Below are 18,386 nucleotides of genomic sequence, written 5' to 3' on the forward strand. Positions count from 1 at the left end.
AAGGGAAGAAATCCACTAGGTTGCTAGCCTAACCTAAGGCCACCATACTTTATATCTGTAACACTAAAACTAAAACTGAAACTAAATACACTACATGTCCAAATGTATGTGGACACCCCTTCACATTACTGGATTTGGCTTTTTCAGCCACACCCTTTGCTACCATGCAATCTTCATAGACAAATATTGGCAGTAGAATGGCCCCTACTGGAGAGCTCCGTAACTTTCAACGTGGCACCGTCATAGGATGCCACCTTTCCAACAAGTCAGTTTATCAAATTTCTGCCCTGCTAGAGCTGCCCCGGTCAACTGTAAGTGCTGTTATTGTGAAGTGACAACGTCTAAGAGCAACAACGGCTCAGCTGTGAAGTGGTAGGCCACACAAGCTCACAGAATGGGACCACCGAGTGCTGAAGCGTGTAGCGCGTAATAATCGCCTGTCCTCGGTTGCAACACTCACTACCAAGTTCCAAACAGCCTCTGGAAGCAACGTCAGCACAATAACTGTTGGCTGGAGCTTCATGAAATGGGTTTCCATGGCCAAGCAGCCTCACCCAGGCCTACGATCACCATGCGCAATGCCAAGCGTCGGCTGGAGTGGCGTAAAGCTCGCCACCACAAATCTGGGTTTGGCGGATGCCAGGGGAACGCTACCCGCCCGAATGCATAGTGCCAACTGTAAAGTTTGGTGGAGGAGGAATTATGGTTTGAGGCGATTTTTCATGGTTCCGGCTAGGCCCCTTAGTTCCAGTGAAGGGAAATCTTAACGCTTCAGCATACAATGACATTCTAGACAATTCTGTGCTTCCAACTTTGTGGCAACAGTTTTGGGAATGCCCCCTTGCACAAAGCGAGGTCAATACAGAAATGGTTTGTTGAGATTGGTGTGGAAGAACTTGACTGGCTTGCACAGAGCCCTGACCTGAACCCCATCTAACACCTTTAGGATGAATTGGAACGCCGATTGTGAGCCAGGCCTAATCGCCCAACATCAGTGCCCGACCTCACTAATGCTGTTGTGGCTGAATAGAAGCAAGTCCCCGCAGAAATGTCCCAACATCTAGCGGAAAGCCTTCCCAGAAAAGTGTGGGCTGTTATAGCAGGAAAGGGGGGACCAATACCATATTAATGCCCATGAATTTGGAATGCGAAGTTTTATGAGCAGGTGTCCACATACTTTTGGCCACATAGTGTAATATAAAAACTAAATATGAATAGTTTATGAAACTAAAACTCAATAAAACTATCAGGTTTCAGGTAAGACCAAAGTGCAGACTGTTGAAGTAACAATGTTTATTGTAGCAGGGGCAGGCAAACGACAGGTCAAGGCAGGCAGGGGTCGATAATCCAGAGTAGTGGGGACAAGGTACAGGACGGCAGGCAGGCCCAGGGTCAGGTCAGGCAGAGGTCGGTAATCCAGAGTAAGGGCAAAGGCACAGGACGGCAGGCAGGCTCAGAGTCAGGACAGGCAAGGGTCAAAACCAGGAGGACGAGAAAAGAGAGACTGGGGAAAAGCAGGAGCTGAGACAAACCGCTGGGTGACTTAAACAAACAAGATGAACTGGCAACAGACAAACAGAGAACACAGGTATAAATACACAGGGGATAAGTGGGGAAGATGGGCGACACCTGGAGGGGGGTGGAGACAAACACAAGGACAAGTGAAACCGATCAGGGCGTGACATAAAACTAGCAAATCAGGTCTGAAAACTAACTGAAACTAAACTGAATTTCAAATGACAAATTGAAAAACTAATAGAAATAAAAAAGGAAAATAAAATCAAAAAATTATAATAACCTTTCTTCTCAGAACTTCTGCATGCACTGTAAGCATTGTTCTTGTTCTTTTAGAGGGCCCATATTCCGCCAGCTGTGCTGTCTGAACTGGTTGCTGGAGGCCCTGACTCTGGACAGGACTGGGAGAGCTGGACCAGTCACATCCTGCTGGGATCTCAAGTAAGTCACTGGTCACAGGTCAGAGGTAATTGTATGGGCCCCAGGCAGCTTGGGTTGGGTTAGCTATTGTGTTGCTGCTACATAGTGAAAGGGCAGAGGCCAGGACTGAATCACAGTCTTGACCAGGGTTGGAGAGTAACTGATCACATGTAGTCTGATTACCCATAAAACTGTAACTGTAATCAGTTACGTTTCCAGCAAAAATATTGTAATCAGATTACAGATACTTTTTAAAAACTAGATGATTGGCTTACTTTTAAATTCAGAAAGGATGTTTGTGAAAAAATACATTATGACACATTTCTGTTTTCCAAATGGCATTTAATTCAACATGTAAAAAAAGCACAAGTTTAAGTTTGTTCCACCTGAGCGTGTCTGACCACAAGTTAGAGACCACTATGATGACACACCAAATGCATTTGATGGATCCTTTTTGTCTTCTTCAGATGCCCCTTAAGGGGAAAGTAATCAAAAAAAGTAATCAGAGTATGTTACTGAGTTTGGGTAATCCAAAAACTACATTACTGGTTACAATTTTGGACAGGTAACTAGTAACTGTAACAGATTACATTTTGAAAGTAACCTACTCAACCCTGATGATGACTAACATAATCATCAGGGATTGGCTCATTAACACCGTCAACTCTTGACCCCAACCAGAGTAGAGCAGGGCAGTATGTTGTGTTTCAGTTCACCAACACAACACACAGCATCTGTAACATATCTCAATCACTCTGAGTCAGCCACAGAGACACCGTTCACTTCAGGCTGTAGAGACACAGGCTATGTTACAGTAGCATATCAATGGAAAGAAGACATACCCAAACGTGCTTCAGCCCATCTTAAAAGAAAAGGGGAAATCAGGTGCCCGACTGAGGGACTTGAAAATCCCCAAAACATTGCTTACCACAGGATACGACAACTGTTGACAATCCAGGACAATAAAGAAGAAGGAGTACTATGTTGCTGCATACATCAGATTTATTGACAGGACAAGAAAACAATCCTGCTACGTTTCGGCATGAATCGCCTTCATCAGAGCCTTTTCCCCCAGGATAGTCACCAATTGAAGTATCCTGGGGTTAAGGAATGTTTTTTGGACAGAAGTATATCACTTAGAATGCCCAATAAATTGTTTAATTATACAGTAGGCGCTATGTTAGTAAGGATATTGAAAAAGAGGCTCAGATATGAGTGTGGTTCATACAGGAAGCCTGGGGCCGAGGCAGACAGACAGTGGTAAATGAACTATAAACCAAACCCTCGGGGGGTAGAGCAGAGAGAGGAGATTGCATTCCTCCGTCTCCACGTCCCCTCAGGTTCACTATATACCTCGCCTGATACTGACCCAACACAGGAAGGGAGGAGACAAAGATTGAGTAGAAAACCTACCCTACTCTGCCATGCTGTACAGCACCAAGCTCCATAACCATAACTCAAAACCCACTGTCATAACCATATCCATTCCTTTCACTGACAATACTATTATCACGATACACAGAGGATATAGATTTCTTCCTCTCTCTCTCAATCTCATTTTCTCTCTCTGACACTTTCTCTTCCTCTCACTCTCTTTTTTTTTGTTCATCGTTCACTATCTTGCTCTGACTGCAGCCTTCCCGACTTCTCTCATCTCTACCTCTTTTTCTTCTTTTCACATTTTCAATCCCTCTATATTTGTCTCTCTTTCTGGATATAGAGGTGGGAATGAGTACCCTGAAAAGCCAATGATTTGAATGCTCTGCTTCTTAAGGCGTCAGACGAGACACTGAGAGGCAGAATGGATGGATTCAGGAAATGTATAAAGCGCTGTCTCTGTGCTCTGCTCTCACAATGGGGCTTGGTAGAAATGTATTAGGAAATCATCACCCATCTCTCCCTGGAAGTGTTGAATTAGTGATGGGAAAGGAAGGAAAAGAGGAGGGAGCGGAGAGGGATGGAGGGCAGAAAACAGTATGTCACAAAAGCGCTCCTCGGAGTATTGCAAGTAACTGCCTTGAGGCCCTTCCGTCCTCACTGACTCTGCTCTGAATCACATTTCCTATCAGTTTAAGCTTTATGGGAGAAATTATACAGTAGAAGTATTACAGAGAGAGACTGAAATCATATCACAAGGTTATTATAGTACTACAGCGGTTTCCAACAAATGTTATTGGTCGCATACACGTGATTAGCAGATGTTATTGCGGGTGTAGCAAAATGTTTGTGTTTCTAGCTCCGACAGTGCAGTAATATCTAACAAATGACACAACATATAACCAATATTTTTTTATTATACTATGTAAGTGAGTTAAGAACAAATTCTTATTTACAATGACAGCCTACCAGGGAACAGTGGGTTAACTGCCTTGTTCAGGGGCAGAACGACAGATTCTTACCTTGTCAGCTCAGGGATTCAATCCAGCAATCTTTCGATTACTGGCCCAATGCTCGAACCACTAGGCTACCTGCCGCCCCATACACACAAATGTAAGTAGGAATGAATTAAGACTATATACATATGGACGAGCGATGTCAGAGCGGAACGGACTAAGATACAGTAGAATAGTATAGAATACAGTATATGCATATGAGATGAGTAATGCAAGATATGTAAACATTATTAAGTGAATGGGATACCGTAGAGAAAACAGTATATCCACATGAGATGAGCAATGCCAGATATGTAAACATTAAGTGACTAAGATACCGTAGAATAGTATAGAATACAGTATATACTTATGAGATGAGTAATGCAAGATATGTAAACATTATTAAGTGACTAAGATACAGTAGAATAGTATAGAATACAGTATAAACAAATGAGATGAGTAATGCCAGATATGTACACTACCATTCAAAAGTTTGGGGTCACTTAGAAATGTCCTTGTTTTTGAAAGAAAAGCACATTTTCTTTCAAGGGAGTACAGGTGGAGACTGAGCACACACCCTTGTGGGGCCCCAGGTAGCCTAGTGGTTAGAGCGTTGGACTAGTAACTAGTAAAGGTTGCAAGATCAAATCCCTGAGTTGACAAGGAAAAAATCTGTTGTTCTACCCCTGAACAAGACAGTTAAGCCACTGTTCCTAGGCTGTCACTGAACGTTAGAATTTGTTCTTAACTGACTTGCCTAGTTAAATTAAGGTAAAATTAAAAAAGGATCAATGGAGGTGATGTTTCCTACCTTCACAACCTGGATATACTATGTGTGCGCAGTGATAAAAAATAAAAGATCAAGGTAGTGAATTATGATTTGGATAATGATCAGGGTCTTGCCATTCCAAGGCTGCGCATGTGTTCATGCCTCTCTTTGTCCCCACTCCAAGGCTGGGTTATGGAGACAAGAAAGGTCGCGGTGTGATGAATGTGTCTCAACTCACACACACCCAACCCTGCTAAACACTTCTTTTTTCCTGTTACCCAGGGACCCTGGCCAAGGAAAAACCACCATAAAGACCCTGAATAAAGAGAGAGCCATAGAGACCAAATGGGACCAGTTTGTGTCTCTGCAAAAGGTCTTCTTTGTCTTTTCTCTTATCCTATGCCTATCCACCTCTTGAGTTTAATTCTGGGGTTGTGTCCTTAAAAGGGTTGTCACTTAAAGTCATATTACCTGCTTCAGAGGAGGCAAAACAAGCCGTACAACACACACACACACACACACACACACCCATACATAGACATTTGTCGCACACTCACACACGCACACAGCCAGACACATACACACTCCCAGCCAGACACATACACACTCCTTGGGGATGCTTGCCTGTGTGTGTCTGTGGCAGTAGAGGACATTAGGAGAGCTGAGAGCTGTTGCAGCTGAAGTCTTGTGCTCCTCTCCTCTACACACACACACACACACACACACACACACACACACACACACACACACACACACACACACACACACACACACACACACACACACACACACACACACACACACACAGACACACTGATAGACAGGCTGGAGAGAGGGAAGGGCACAGGGGAGAGAGAAAAAGAGATGGAGAGAGGAAATGGAGATACGTGACTGTCTCCTCTGCAAATCCTCATACTGTATGTCCTCCTCATCCAAGGAGAGATGTGTTTGTGTGTGTGTCTGCTTGCCTGCATGCCTGTCTGTCTGTGTATGTACGTGAGTCTCTGTGTGCCTGTGCATATGCAAGGCTCTAGGTGCGCTGTTATGAAAGTCAATGCGTGGAAATCCCCTCTGACACCTCCTTCTCACCTCATCCCCTAGCCACGTAGAAGAGGCTCCAGGCCAGCCCGCTCCTCCTCTGGTCGTCTGTACCTGTTGAAGGGGTCCTCCCTGAGCGTAGCCTCCTCCTCAGCCTTCACCACCCCTACCCTTCTGGGCAGCCTGTCCTCCCTGGGCCCTGGGATAGAAGACACTGGAGCTACATTAACTGGAGCTATAGTGACTACCAGTGGAACCAGCCAGGATAGTGCGGAGCTACCAGGAGCAGGAGGGGACTCCGAGACAGAGCTGCCCATGTCAGAGTGTAAGTAAATAGAGTCTTGTATGTAATATTCAGAGGGTTCTCTGTGGTAAAAATGGGTGCAATATGGTGAAACCTGAGGGGTAGTGTGTGTGAAGGTTGTGTCTGTGTGCAGGGTTCAATGGGGTTGTTTTGTGTAGCGAACACCTCTCTCCTCATCTTTCTCTGTGTGTTATATTCTGGCTCCTCTTTGGAGCTCTCTGTCAGCTCACTGTGTGTGTGTGTGTGGTGTGTGTGTGTGTGTGTGTGTGTGTGTGTGTGTGTGTGTGTGTGTGTGTGTGTGTGTGTGTGTGTGTGTGTGTGTGTGTGTGTGTGTGTGTGTGTGTGTGTGTGTGTGTGTGTGTGTGTGTGAGTTTTGTGTGCGCGCGCAGAGGAGGTGCCGGGGCCCGCTTGTTACTCCATGTCATCTGGTTCTGCGTTTTTGGAGCCAGAATGAGCCCAATCTGTTTCCCATCAGCCCTGTCACTCTGCAGGAACATCTGCGGCGTGCGCACGGAACCCAAAGACCCACACACACACACATCTATGCACAGAACCCAAACACCCGGATCCCGTTGTCATAGGAACAGCTCTTCCTTCTGACGTGATCGTGATATGACACACACCCTGGGCTCAAAGTGAAATTTTTGTTTTGAAGGGATGTTTTCCTCATACAACACGTCACTTCTGACTTCTTACACTGCATCTGATATGGCACCCAAATCCCTCTATGGGGCACATTGGGCTCTTGTCAAATGTAGTGCGCTATGTAGGGAATAGAGCGCCATTTCAGATGCAGTATAGGAGTCAGAAGTGAGAGAGAGAAAGCCTCCAGATGTGTCTGTATTGCGCGTGCCAGGGGGGAAAGGCCCACTCGCTCTCAGAGCTTTGCGTTGGTTCCTTTGGGTTGATTTCATCCCATGCTGTTCCAGTAATGAAGCCCAACACAACACTGCTGCTTTCTACCCTGGTCACTGTAGTCAGGTCACTAAAGGGCCCGCTAGCTGGACGGCTAGCTAAAGCCTCCCTCACTACTCTCCAGCTCTGGCTTCCCAGAGTGTTTTGCATCAAAGCTGGAGGATAATTAGTCAACTGATCTATCCAAGAGCGATCAGAGCCTTCCTTATGCTATCACATTCTGACGAAAGACTAGTTTTGTTTGCCCGAGTCATCGTCAGTTCGTTGTCGTATCCCCCCCTCATAGGTTAAAGCAATTAACTGCTCTTCTCCATAATCCACAGAGTTATGCCTCAAATCCAGAAATTGGGCACCAGAGATATTCAGCTGAGCTCACTCACTCCGCCCGCCCCAAGGCACATTTTTACCTGAAAAATAAAATAATAAAAGAAGTATGCGTCCCTCTTCCCGATGTAGTGCACTACTTGTAAACAGGGCTCTGGTCAAAAGCAGTGCACAATATAGGAGATAGGGTGTTATTTGGGATGCAAAAATTAGTGTGAAGGGAGGAACTTTCTTTTTTAATTTTAAAAACTCTTTGATGAAAAAGGAATCAACATTTAGGCACTGATTATTTGAATATTTTCATAAAAGATAATACATTTATATTATGAGTTAATTATAAAATTATATTAAATCTAAAGCCAGAACAATTGGTTACAATGATTGGCTATTATCATTTTTGACGGTGTGTTTTATGGTGGGGTTTTCCTATGAGGTATCTAGCACATTAATCACCACGTTATTCATTTTGTCTCACGTAATATAAGTTGCATAATTCTAGTTGGTGTATTTTCATATTTTGATTCATGTATTCCATTCTATTCGAGTGCTTTATGAAGATTTAGTGCAATGTCATTTTGTGTGTGTCACTTGTGATTCCACCATAGTGTGTTTCAAAGAGATCTTGTTCTGTAGCCGACAATCTCTGTTCATCTGAACTGACTTTGAATTCATTACTGCATCTGAACAGCAGAGGGAGCTAGGGGATCATTTTTGTCTCATAAAACGCTACTCTCCTTACGTTAACATTTTAGTCATTTAGTAGACACTCTTATCCAGAGTGCATACATTGTAATACTGGTCCCCTGTGGGAATTGCACCCACAACCCTGGCATTGCAAGTGCCATCCTCTACCAAGTCCTTCTGGCAATTACTCTGAGCAGAGCGATGACAACTTTTGATTTTCTCATTAAATAGCCTACTATTCGACTTTTATGATTTTGTTTCTTTAAAAAAAGTAAATCATTTCTTTGTTGAATCGTCTCTAAAAAAATAAAGACAACCCTTTAGCGGTGACACCTGTGAGACGTGAGTCCTATAGGCTACAGAGAGACCAACAAAAAGTTGTAATTTTAATGTTGTCATTGTTCATGTTTACTGCCTCTCCGCCCAGACCTTCAGAAGCTGCTCGATGAAGTCCACCAGAGTGTCACCAAAGACTTAAGTGGTCCAGAGCAGATTCATGGCGACGGCACTTTGACTGTCGGATACCGGTAACGCCCCCTAGGCCTAGCCACATTCCACTCCCCTTTCTGGTCACTACTCTTCTGCATTTGCTCTTTCCGCTTTCATCCCTTACTCTCCTGCTCCTCTCTTTTCCTTTCCTCGGCAATAGATTAAAGGGGTACCGAGACAAGTTATCTCTGGAATTAACAACTTCATAAATGGCTATGTATGTAGAGGCTGTTGGAATTGAGCTAGTGGATGATTACATAATGTCGACTGAGTAAAGTAAAGGCATATCATGCCGACCCAATGGTGACCAGGTTAGCAATTAAACATTTGCATTTCCACGCAGACTTCAACCCCGTGTTAACTCCAGACCCCAGGGTGAGAGGGTGATCTAATATGTAAACGCCCTAACTAAATACTAACAGATTTGTTCCCTCACACAACAGGCCACCTACCCAACCCACCCCTCAGAGAGGGGACAACACAACGCGCACCAAGACCAAAGACACACCAAGACCCAAAAGGTTGACTTGCTACACCTAAACTCAAATTACTACTACTTTTCTACCGTTCCACCAGCTGCAGAATAAAAATAAATTCTGTCCTGCCCTGTCTGTTTTAAATGTTTAAGTTTGTTTTGGGAACTTTTCCGTGTTGAAAGTTGAGGCGCTTTGCGCCAGAAGATGTCAGGTTTGCGAGGAAGAGCTATTTTGCAGACAGAAAATGTTGCCTACACTATTTTACTATACTGCATTACATTGAGTATGATATTGCATTGAGTGTAACTGTGTTGTATTGAAAAAAGCCTTGTCTCTGTCTCTGTGTGTAGTTGTCCTGCTAAAGCCACTGTCTCTCTAGCTCTAGTCACAACAACTCAATCAGTCAATCAATCTATCAATCATGGTATTTTATTTAAAAAAATACATATACAGTATATAAAGTTTCCCTGCTAAGCCTGCATTGTGTGTAATTTCAGTGCATTCAGAAAGTATTCAGACCCTTTGACTTTTTCTACATTTTGTTACGTTATAGCCTTATTCAAAAATGGAAGAAATTTATTTTTTTCCTCATCAATCTACACACAATACCCCATAATGACAAACCGTAAACAGTTTTTTATTTTTCTTCACATTTAAACAAAAACAGAAATACCTTATTTACATAAGTATTCAGACCCTTTGCTATGAGACTCGAAATTGAGCTCAGGTGCATCCTGTTTCCATTGATCATTCTTGAGATGTTTCTACAACTTGATTAGAGTCCACCTGTGGTAAATTCAATTGATTGGACATGATTTGGAAAGGCACACACTTGTCTATATAAGGTCCCACAGTTGACAGTGCATGTCAGAGCAAAAACCAAGCCATGAGGTCGAAGGAATTGTGTGTAGAGACAGGATTGTGTCGAGGCACAGATCTGGAGAAGGGTACCAACAAATGTCTGAAGCATTGAAGGTCCCCAAGAACACAGTGGCCTCCGTCATTCTTAAATGGAAGAAGTTTGGTACCACCAAGACTCTGCCTACAGCTGACCGCCTGGCCAAACTGAGTAATCGGGGGAGAAAGGTCTTGGTCAGGGAGGTGACCAAGAACCCGATGATCACTGACAGAGCTCTTTGGAGATGGGAGAACCTTCCAGGAGGACAACCATCTCTGCAGCACTCCACCAATCAGGCCTTTATGGTAGAGTGGCCAGACGGAAGCCACTCCTCAGTAAAAGGCACATGACAGCCCACTTGGAGTTTGCCAAAAGGAACCGAAATACTCTCAGACCATGAGAAACAAGATTCTCTGGTCTGATGAAACCAAGATTGAACTCTTTGGCCTGAATGCCAAGCGCCATGTCTGGAGGAAACCTGGCATCATCCCGACGGTGAAGCATGGTGGTGGCAGCATAATGCTATGGGGATGTTTTTCAGTGGCATGGACTGGGAGATTGGTCAGGATCAAGGGAAAGATGAACCGAGCAAAGTACAGATAGATCCTTGATGAAAACCTGCTCCACAGTGCTCTGGACCTCAGTCTGGGGCAAGGGTTCACCTTCTAACAGGATGATGACACTAAGCACACAGCTAAGACAACGCAGGAGTGGCTTCGAGACAAGTCTCTGAATGTCCTTGAGTGGCCCAGCCAGAGCCCGGACTTGAACACAATTGAACATCTCTGGAGAGACCTGAAAATAGCTGTGCAGCGACGCTCCCCATCCAACCTGAGAGAGCTTGAGAGGATCTGTAGACAATAATGGGAGAAACTCCCTAAATACAGGTGTGCCAAGCTTGTAGCTTCATACCCAAGGAGACTCGAGGCTGTAATCGCTGCCAAAGATGCTTCAACAAAGTACTGAGTAAAGGGTCGGAATACTTATGTAAATGTGATATTTCCAGTTTTTTTTATTTATACATTTGCGAAAATGTACAAAAATAAAACCAGTTTTTGCTTTGTCCTTATGGGGTATTGTGTTTAGTATGATGACAAAATAAAACTATTTAATCCATTTTAGAATAAAGCTGTAACGTATCAAAATGTGGGAAATGTCAAGGGGTCTGAATACTTTCCGAATACACTGTACATGTTATGTTTTTGTATTGCAAAGTCATTCTGTCTCTCTCTCTGTCTCTCAATTCAATTTGAGGGCTTTATTGGCATGGGAAACATATGTTTACATTGCCAAAGCAAGTTAAATAGATCATTAACAGAAGTGAAATAAACAATAAAAAATGAACAGTAAACATTACACTTACAAAAGTTCCAAAATAGTACAAAAGGGAAAATAAAGTACAAAAGGGAAAATAAATAAACATAAATATAGGTTGTATTTACAATGTTGTTTGTTCTCACTGGTTGCCCTTTTCTTGTGGCAACAGGTCACAAATCTTGCTGCTGTGATTGCACATATTTCACCCAATAGATATGGGAGTTTATCAAAATTAGATTTGTTTTCAAATTCTTTGTGGATCTGTGTAATCTGAGGGAAATATGTGTCCCTAAAATGGTCATATATTTGGCAGGAGGTTAGGAAGTGCAGCTCAGTTTCCACCTCATTTTGTGGGCAGTGTGCACATAGCCTGCTTCACTTGAGAGCCAGGTCTGCCTTCGGGGGCCTTTCTCAATAGCAAGGCTATGCTCACTGAGTCTGTACATTGTCAAAGATTTCCTTAATTTTTGGTCTGTAACAGTGGTCAGGTATTCTGCCACTGTGTACTCTCTGTTTAGAGCCAAATAGCATTCTAGTTTGCTCAGTTTTTTGGTAAATTATATCCAATGTTTCAAGTAATTATCTTTCTTTTTTTCTCTTTCTCTCTCTCCGTGTATAGTTGTCCTGCCAAGCCTCTGTCAGCCACCAGTGAGTTGATCAGCAGTAAGAGGTCCATGCTGTGGGATATGAGGAAAGCCTATGAGGAGAGAGCAGAGGAGCTGGCCCAGAGCTTCAGTGACAGTCTGGACCACAATGCCAGGTGACTGTCCCCTCTCTGACCATCTAGTTCTGGTCACAACTCACCTCCACAAATGTTTATATTAGTTTAACTAGGCAAGTCAGTTAAGAACAAATTCTTATTTACAATGACGGCCTACCCAGGCCAATTGTGCACCGCCCTATGGGTCTCCCAATCACAGCCAGATGTGATAGAGCCTGGATTCAAACCAGGTAATGTAGTGACACCTCTTGCACTGAGATGCAGCGCCTTAGACCGCTGCGCTACTCGGGAGCCCCAATCTGACTTTTGTCCCTTTTCCTCAGAGAGAGAGGCATGCCTGTGTTGTCTTATAAAGCCATGTTTGTTCAATGACCAATTAATCTCTAGTGCCGGTCAGTTTTTAGTCTCAAAAGCATTGACCACGACATGATTTGAACACGTAACCTTGCAATCTGGAGTCAGACGCGCTACTGTTGCGCCACGAAGTCTGGTGGTGTATTAACTGAGCTATCAGGCCTCTCGAAGTGCTGATCTTCACATGGTGTTCAGTTTCTCATTCCCAGCAGAAAGATATCAAACAGTCTACTTACTTAGGACCTTGTGGCGCAACAGTAATGCGTTGGACTCCAGATCAGAAGGTTGCGCATTCAAATCATGTCAGGATTCATGTTTTTAAGCATGAATGAAAACGGGGCCTGCTCTGACCAGCACTGGTCCCATGTGGCTCAGTTGGTAGAGCATGGCACTTGCAATGCCAGGATTGTGGGTTTGATTTCCACGGGGGACCAGTACAAACAAATATTTAAATGTATGCAGTCATCTACTGTAAGTTGCTGTGGATAAGAGCATCTGCTAAATATGTAAAATGAGGTAAGTTGGTCTCTGAACAACCACACCACAAGGTCATAGGTAACTAACCAGGCAGTATGAGACTGTTTCTTTGAATTTGCCCACATCTTTCTCTGGGGAAAGAAGCAGACAACCTAATTATGATAAGTGTACTATAAATCAAATGTTATTGGGCATATACACATGGTTAGCAGATGTTATTGCGAGTGTAGCGAAATGCTTCTAGTTCTGACAGTGCAGTAATATCTAACAATTCTACAATAGATACCAAATACAAACAAATCTAAGTAAAGGAATAAGAATATATAAATATATGGATGAGCAATAACAGAGTGGCATAGGCAAGATGCAATAGGTAGTATATACATATGATATGTAAACATTAGTAAAGTGACTAGTGTTCCATCTATTAATGTGGCCAATAATTTCACGTCTGTGTATGTAGGCTGCAGCCTCTCTGTGCTAGTGACAGCTGTTTAACAGTCTGATGGCCTTGAGATAGAAGCTGTTTTTCAGTCTCTCAGTCCCAGCTTTGATGCACCTGTACTGACCTCGCCTTCTGGATGGTAGCTGAGTGAACAAGCAGTGGCTCGGGTGGTGGTTGTCCTTGATGCTCTTTTTGGTCTTGCATCGGGTGGTGTAGGTGTCCTGGAGGGCAGGTAGTTTGCCCCCGGTGATGCGTTGTACAAACCGCACTACCATCTGGAGAGCCCTACGGTTGTGGGCGGTGCAGTTGCCATACCAGGCGGTGATACAGCCCGACAGGATGCCCTCAATTGTGCATCTGTAAAAGTTTGTGAGGGTTTTAGGTGACAAGCCAAATTTCTTCAGCCTCCTGAGGTTGAAGAGGTGCTGTTGCGCCTTATTCACCACACTGTCTGTGTGGGTGGACCATTTCAGTTTGTCCGTGATGTGTACGCCGAGAAACGTAAAACTTTCCACCTTCTCCACTGCTGTATGGTCGATGTGGATAGGGGGGTGCTCCCTCTGCTGTTTCCTGAAGTCCACGATCATCTCCTTTGTTTTGTTGACGTTGAGTGAGAGGTTATTTTTCTGACACCACACTCCGAGAGCCCTCACCTCCTCCCTATAGGCCGTCTCGTCGTTGTTGGTAATCAAGCCTACTACCGTTGTGTCGTCTGCAAACTTGATGATTGAGTTGGAGGCGTGCATGGCCACGCAGTCATGGGTGAACAGGGACTACAGGAGGGGGCTGAGCATGCACCCTTGTGGGGCCCCAGTGTTGAGGATCAGCAAAGTGGAGATGTTGTTTCCTACCTTCACCAACTGGGGGGTGGCCCGTCAGGAAGTCCAGGACCTAATTGTACAGGACGGGGTTGAGACCCAGGGCCTCAAGCTTAATGATGAGCTTGGAGGGTACAATGGTGTTGAATGCTGAGCTGTAGTCAATGAACAGTATTCTTACATAGGTATTCCTCTTGTCCAGATGGGATAGGTCAGTGTGCAGTGTTATGGCGATTGCATCGTCTGTGGACCTATTGGGACGGTAAGCAAATTTAAGTGGGTCTAGGGTGACAGGTAAGGTGGAGATGATATCATCCTTACCTAGTCTTTCAAAGCACTTCATGATGACAGAAGTGAGTGCTACGGGGCATTCAGTTACCTTTGCATTCTTGGGTACAGGAACAATGGTGGCCATCTTGAAGCATGTGGGGACAACAGACTGGGATAGGGAGAGATTGAATATGTCCGTAAACACACCAGCCAGCTGGTCTGCGCATGCTCTGAGGACGCGGCTAGGAATGCCGTCTGGGCCGGCAGCCTTGCGAGGGTTAACACATTTAAATGTCTTACTCACGTCGGCCACGGAGAAAGAGAGCCCACAGTCCTTGGTAGCGGGCTACGTCGGTGGCACTGTATTATCCTCAAAGCGGGCAAAGAAGGTGTTTAGTTTGTCTGGGAACAAGACGTCGGTGTCCGTGACGTGGCTGGTTTTCCTTTTGTAGTCCGTGATTGTCTGTAGACCCTGCCACGTGCGTCTCGTGTCTGAGCCGTTGAATTGGGATTCCACTCTATATTCCACATTTTGCTTATTTGATTACCTTGCGGAGGGAATAACTACACTGTGTGTATTCGTCCATATTCCCAGTCGCCTTTCGATGGTTAAATATATATTACGTATTGGATCACTAAAAAATACAAGTTTTACATTACCGTGTAGTTTACCAATAAAATGGTCTGATGGTGATGTGGATATACTTGGTATACATATCCCGAAATAAATAAATAATCTCACTCCAATACATTTTTATAGAAAGTTAGCAAAAATAGTTAAGATCTTGCTACCATGGAAAGGTAAATACCTGTCTATTTGTGGAAAAATCGCCCTGATGAACTTTTTAGTCATATCCCAGTTTACCTATTTGTTTATGGTCTTGCCTACACCTAGCGAACATTTTTTTTATTATATGAGAAAACAATATTCCATTTTATTTGGAACGGCAAGCCAGACAAAGTTAATTGGGCCTATTTATATAATGAATATAAATTTGGAGGGCAGTAATGATTAAATATTAAAGCATTAGACTTCTCACTAAAGGCTTCAGTCATGCAAAAGTAATACTTAAATCCAAACTGGTTCTCTAGCAAAAATAGTATGAATGTCTCACCCTATGTTCAAGAATGGCCTTTTTCTCTTTATTCAGATTACAACCTCTCACTTTCAGTTATTTGAAAAGGAAATCATCTCCCAAATATCGCTATTTTTAAAACAAGCCATAGAAAGTTGGTTGCAATTTAAATTTAATCCACCAGAAAAGACAGAACAAATAATACAACAAATAATACTCAAATATAGTAATTGATTAAAAAGAATCGTTGTAAATCTTCGTAAATTATATCATAAATAGGACTGGGGGAGTTATGTCACACATGCAGCTAACAAAAACACATGGAAATGTCTGCTCTACCCAAAATTACAACCAACTAATTGCAGCAGTACTGCAAAAATGGAAGAGGAGAGTGCAAGGGGAAAAAAGTAAGGAACTTGTCTGTCGGCTCTGCATAAAGGACATAATTGGTTAAAGAAAATTGTGATAAATAAAAAAGTATACTAGTTTCATTTAAGGACCAAAAAATTGACAGCCGTGCCATATAGATTGTAAAATAGTTGGGAAGAGATTTTTGACGTACAGATACCATGCCACATAGTTTCTGAATCAAATCAAATGTAAAATCAAATGTATTTGTCACATACACATGGTTAGCAGATGTTAATGCAAGTGTAACGAAATGCTTCTGCTTCTAGTTCCGACCATGCAGTAATATCTAACAAGTAATATAACCTAACAATTTCACAACAACTACCTTATACACACACAAGTGTAAAGGAATGAATAGGAATATGTACATAAAAATATATGAATGAGTGATGGCCGAACGGCATAGGCAAGATGCAGTAGATGGTATAGCGTACAGTATACACATATGAGATGAGTAATGTAGGGTATGAGAACATTATATAAAGTGGCATTGTTTAAAGTGGCTAGTGATACATTACATCAAGATGGCAAGATGCGGTAGATGGTATAGCGTACAGTATACACATATGAGATGAGTAATGTAGGGTATGAGAACATTATATAAAGTGGCATTGTTTAAAGTGGCTAGTGATACATTTAATTACTTCAAGATGGCAAGATGCAGTAGATGGTATAGCGTACAGTATATACATATGAGATGAGTAATGTAGGGTATGTAAACATTATATAAAGTGGCTAGTGATAAATTGATTACATCAATTTCTCCATTATTAAAGTGGCTGGAGTTGAGTCAGTATGTTGGCAGCAGCCACTCAATGTTAGTGATGGCTGTTTAACAGTCTGATGGCCTTGAGATAGAAGCTGTTTTTCAGTCTCTCGGGCCCCGAGAATTGATATGCAAAATGGCGCCGGATTCAAAACTTAGAATTTTTCCATTTAAATTATTATACAAAATTCTTGCAACCAATAGAATGTTATTTATATGGGGGATACAACCTTCCCAGCTCTGCAGATTTTGCTACAAAGAGACAGAATCATTAGATCATTTTGTTTTGCTACTGTCCATATGTAGCTTGTTTTTGGTCACAGGTCCTGGAATGCCTGAAGAATTGCAATATTTACCTGCACTTGAAGTTTCTTCAAGTGCAGTCGCAAAAACCACCAATCCCTATGATGAAACTGTCTCTCATGAGGACCGCCCCAGGAAAGGAAGACCCAGAGTTACCTCTGCTGCAGAGGATAAGTTAATTTACCAGCCTCAGAAATTGCAGCCCAAATAAATGCTTCACAGAGATCAAGTAACAGACACATCTCAACATCAACTGTTCAGAGGAGACTGTGTGAATCAGGCCTTCATGGTCTAATTGCTGCAAAGAAACCACAACTAAAGGACACCAATAAGAAGAAGAGACTTGCTTGGGCAAAGAAACAGGAGCAATGGACATTAGACCAGTGAAAATCTGTCCTTTGGTCTGATGAGTCCAAATTTGAGATTTTTGGTTCCAACGCCATGTCTTTGTGAGACGCAGAGTAGGTGAACGGATGATCTCCGTGTGTGTGGTTCCCACAGTGAAGCATGGAGGAGGAGTTGTTATGGTGTGGGGGTGCTTTGCTGGTGACACTGTCTGTGATTAATTTAGAATTTAGAATTCAAGGCACACTTAACCAGCATGGCTACCACAGCATTCTGCAGCGATACGCCACCCCATCTGGTTTGCGTTTAATGGGACTATCATTTGTTTTTCAACAGGACAATGACCCTACCCACCTCCAGGCTGTGTAAGGGCTATTTGACCAAGAAGGAGTAATGGAGTGCTGCATTAGATGACATGGCCTCCACAATCACCCGACCTCAACCCTATTGAGATTATTTGGGATGAGTTGGTGAAGGAAAATCAGGAAAAAGGAAAATCAGCCAACAAGTGCTCAGCATATGGGAACTCCTTCAAGACTGTTGGAAAATCATTCCAGGTGAAGCTGGTTGAGAGAATGCCAAGTGTGTGCAAAGCTGTCATCAAGGCAAAGGGTGGCTACTTTGAAGAATCTCAAATATAAAATATATTTTGATTTGTTTAACACTTTTTTGTTTACTACATGATTCCATATGTGTTATTTCATAGTTTTGATGTCTTCACTACTATTTTACAATGTAGAAAATAGTAAAAAGAAAGAAAAAACAAACTTGTGTCCAAACTTTTGACTGGTACTGTATATATATTTGCCAAAAATATATATGGGGGATTGGAAGTGATGCAGACAATTGGAAGCTACAATCTATCTGCGATATTAAAGC

At 43.0% G+C, this 18,386-nt stretch overlaps 1 protein-coding gene across 1 annotated transcript in view; it reads left to right on the forward strand.

The window, feature by feature from the left end:
* LOC120051675 (coiled-coil domain-containing protein 60-like) overlaps positions 1-18,386 on the forward strand; it is a 37,297-nt gene that overhangs the window by 13,480 nt on the left and 5,431 nt on the right. Inside the window, exons 3-8 of the mRNA XM_038998569.1 lie at positions 1,852-1,956; positions 5,359-5,449; positions 6,178-6,439; positions 8,769-8,868; positions 9,274-9,351; positions 12,141-12,281. Of these exons, the coding sequence (XP_038854497.1) occupies positions 1,852-1,956; positions 5,359-5,449; positions 6,178-6,439; positions 8,769-8,868; positions 9,274-9,351; positions 12,141-12,281 (777 nt within the window). The remainder of the gene's footprint in view (positions 1-1,851; positions 1,957-5,358; positions 5,450-6,177; positions 6,440-8,768; positions 8,869-9,273; positions 9,352-12,140; positions 12,282-18,386) is intronic.

This window comes from Salvelinus namaycush, chromosome 1, assembly GCF_016432855.1.
Source record: "Salvelinus namaycush isolate Seneca chromosome 1, SaNama_1.0, whole genome shotgun sequence".
In the NCBI taxonomy this organism is placed as follows: domain Eukaryota; kingdom Metazoa; phylum Chordata; class Actinopteri; order Salmoniformes; family Salmonidae; genus Salvelinus; species Salvelinus namaycush.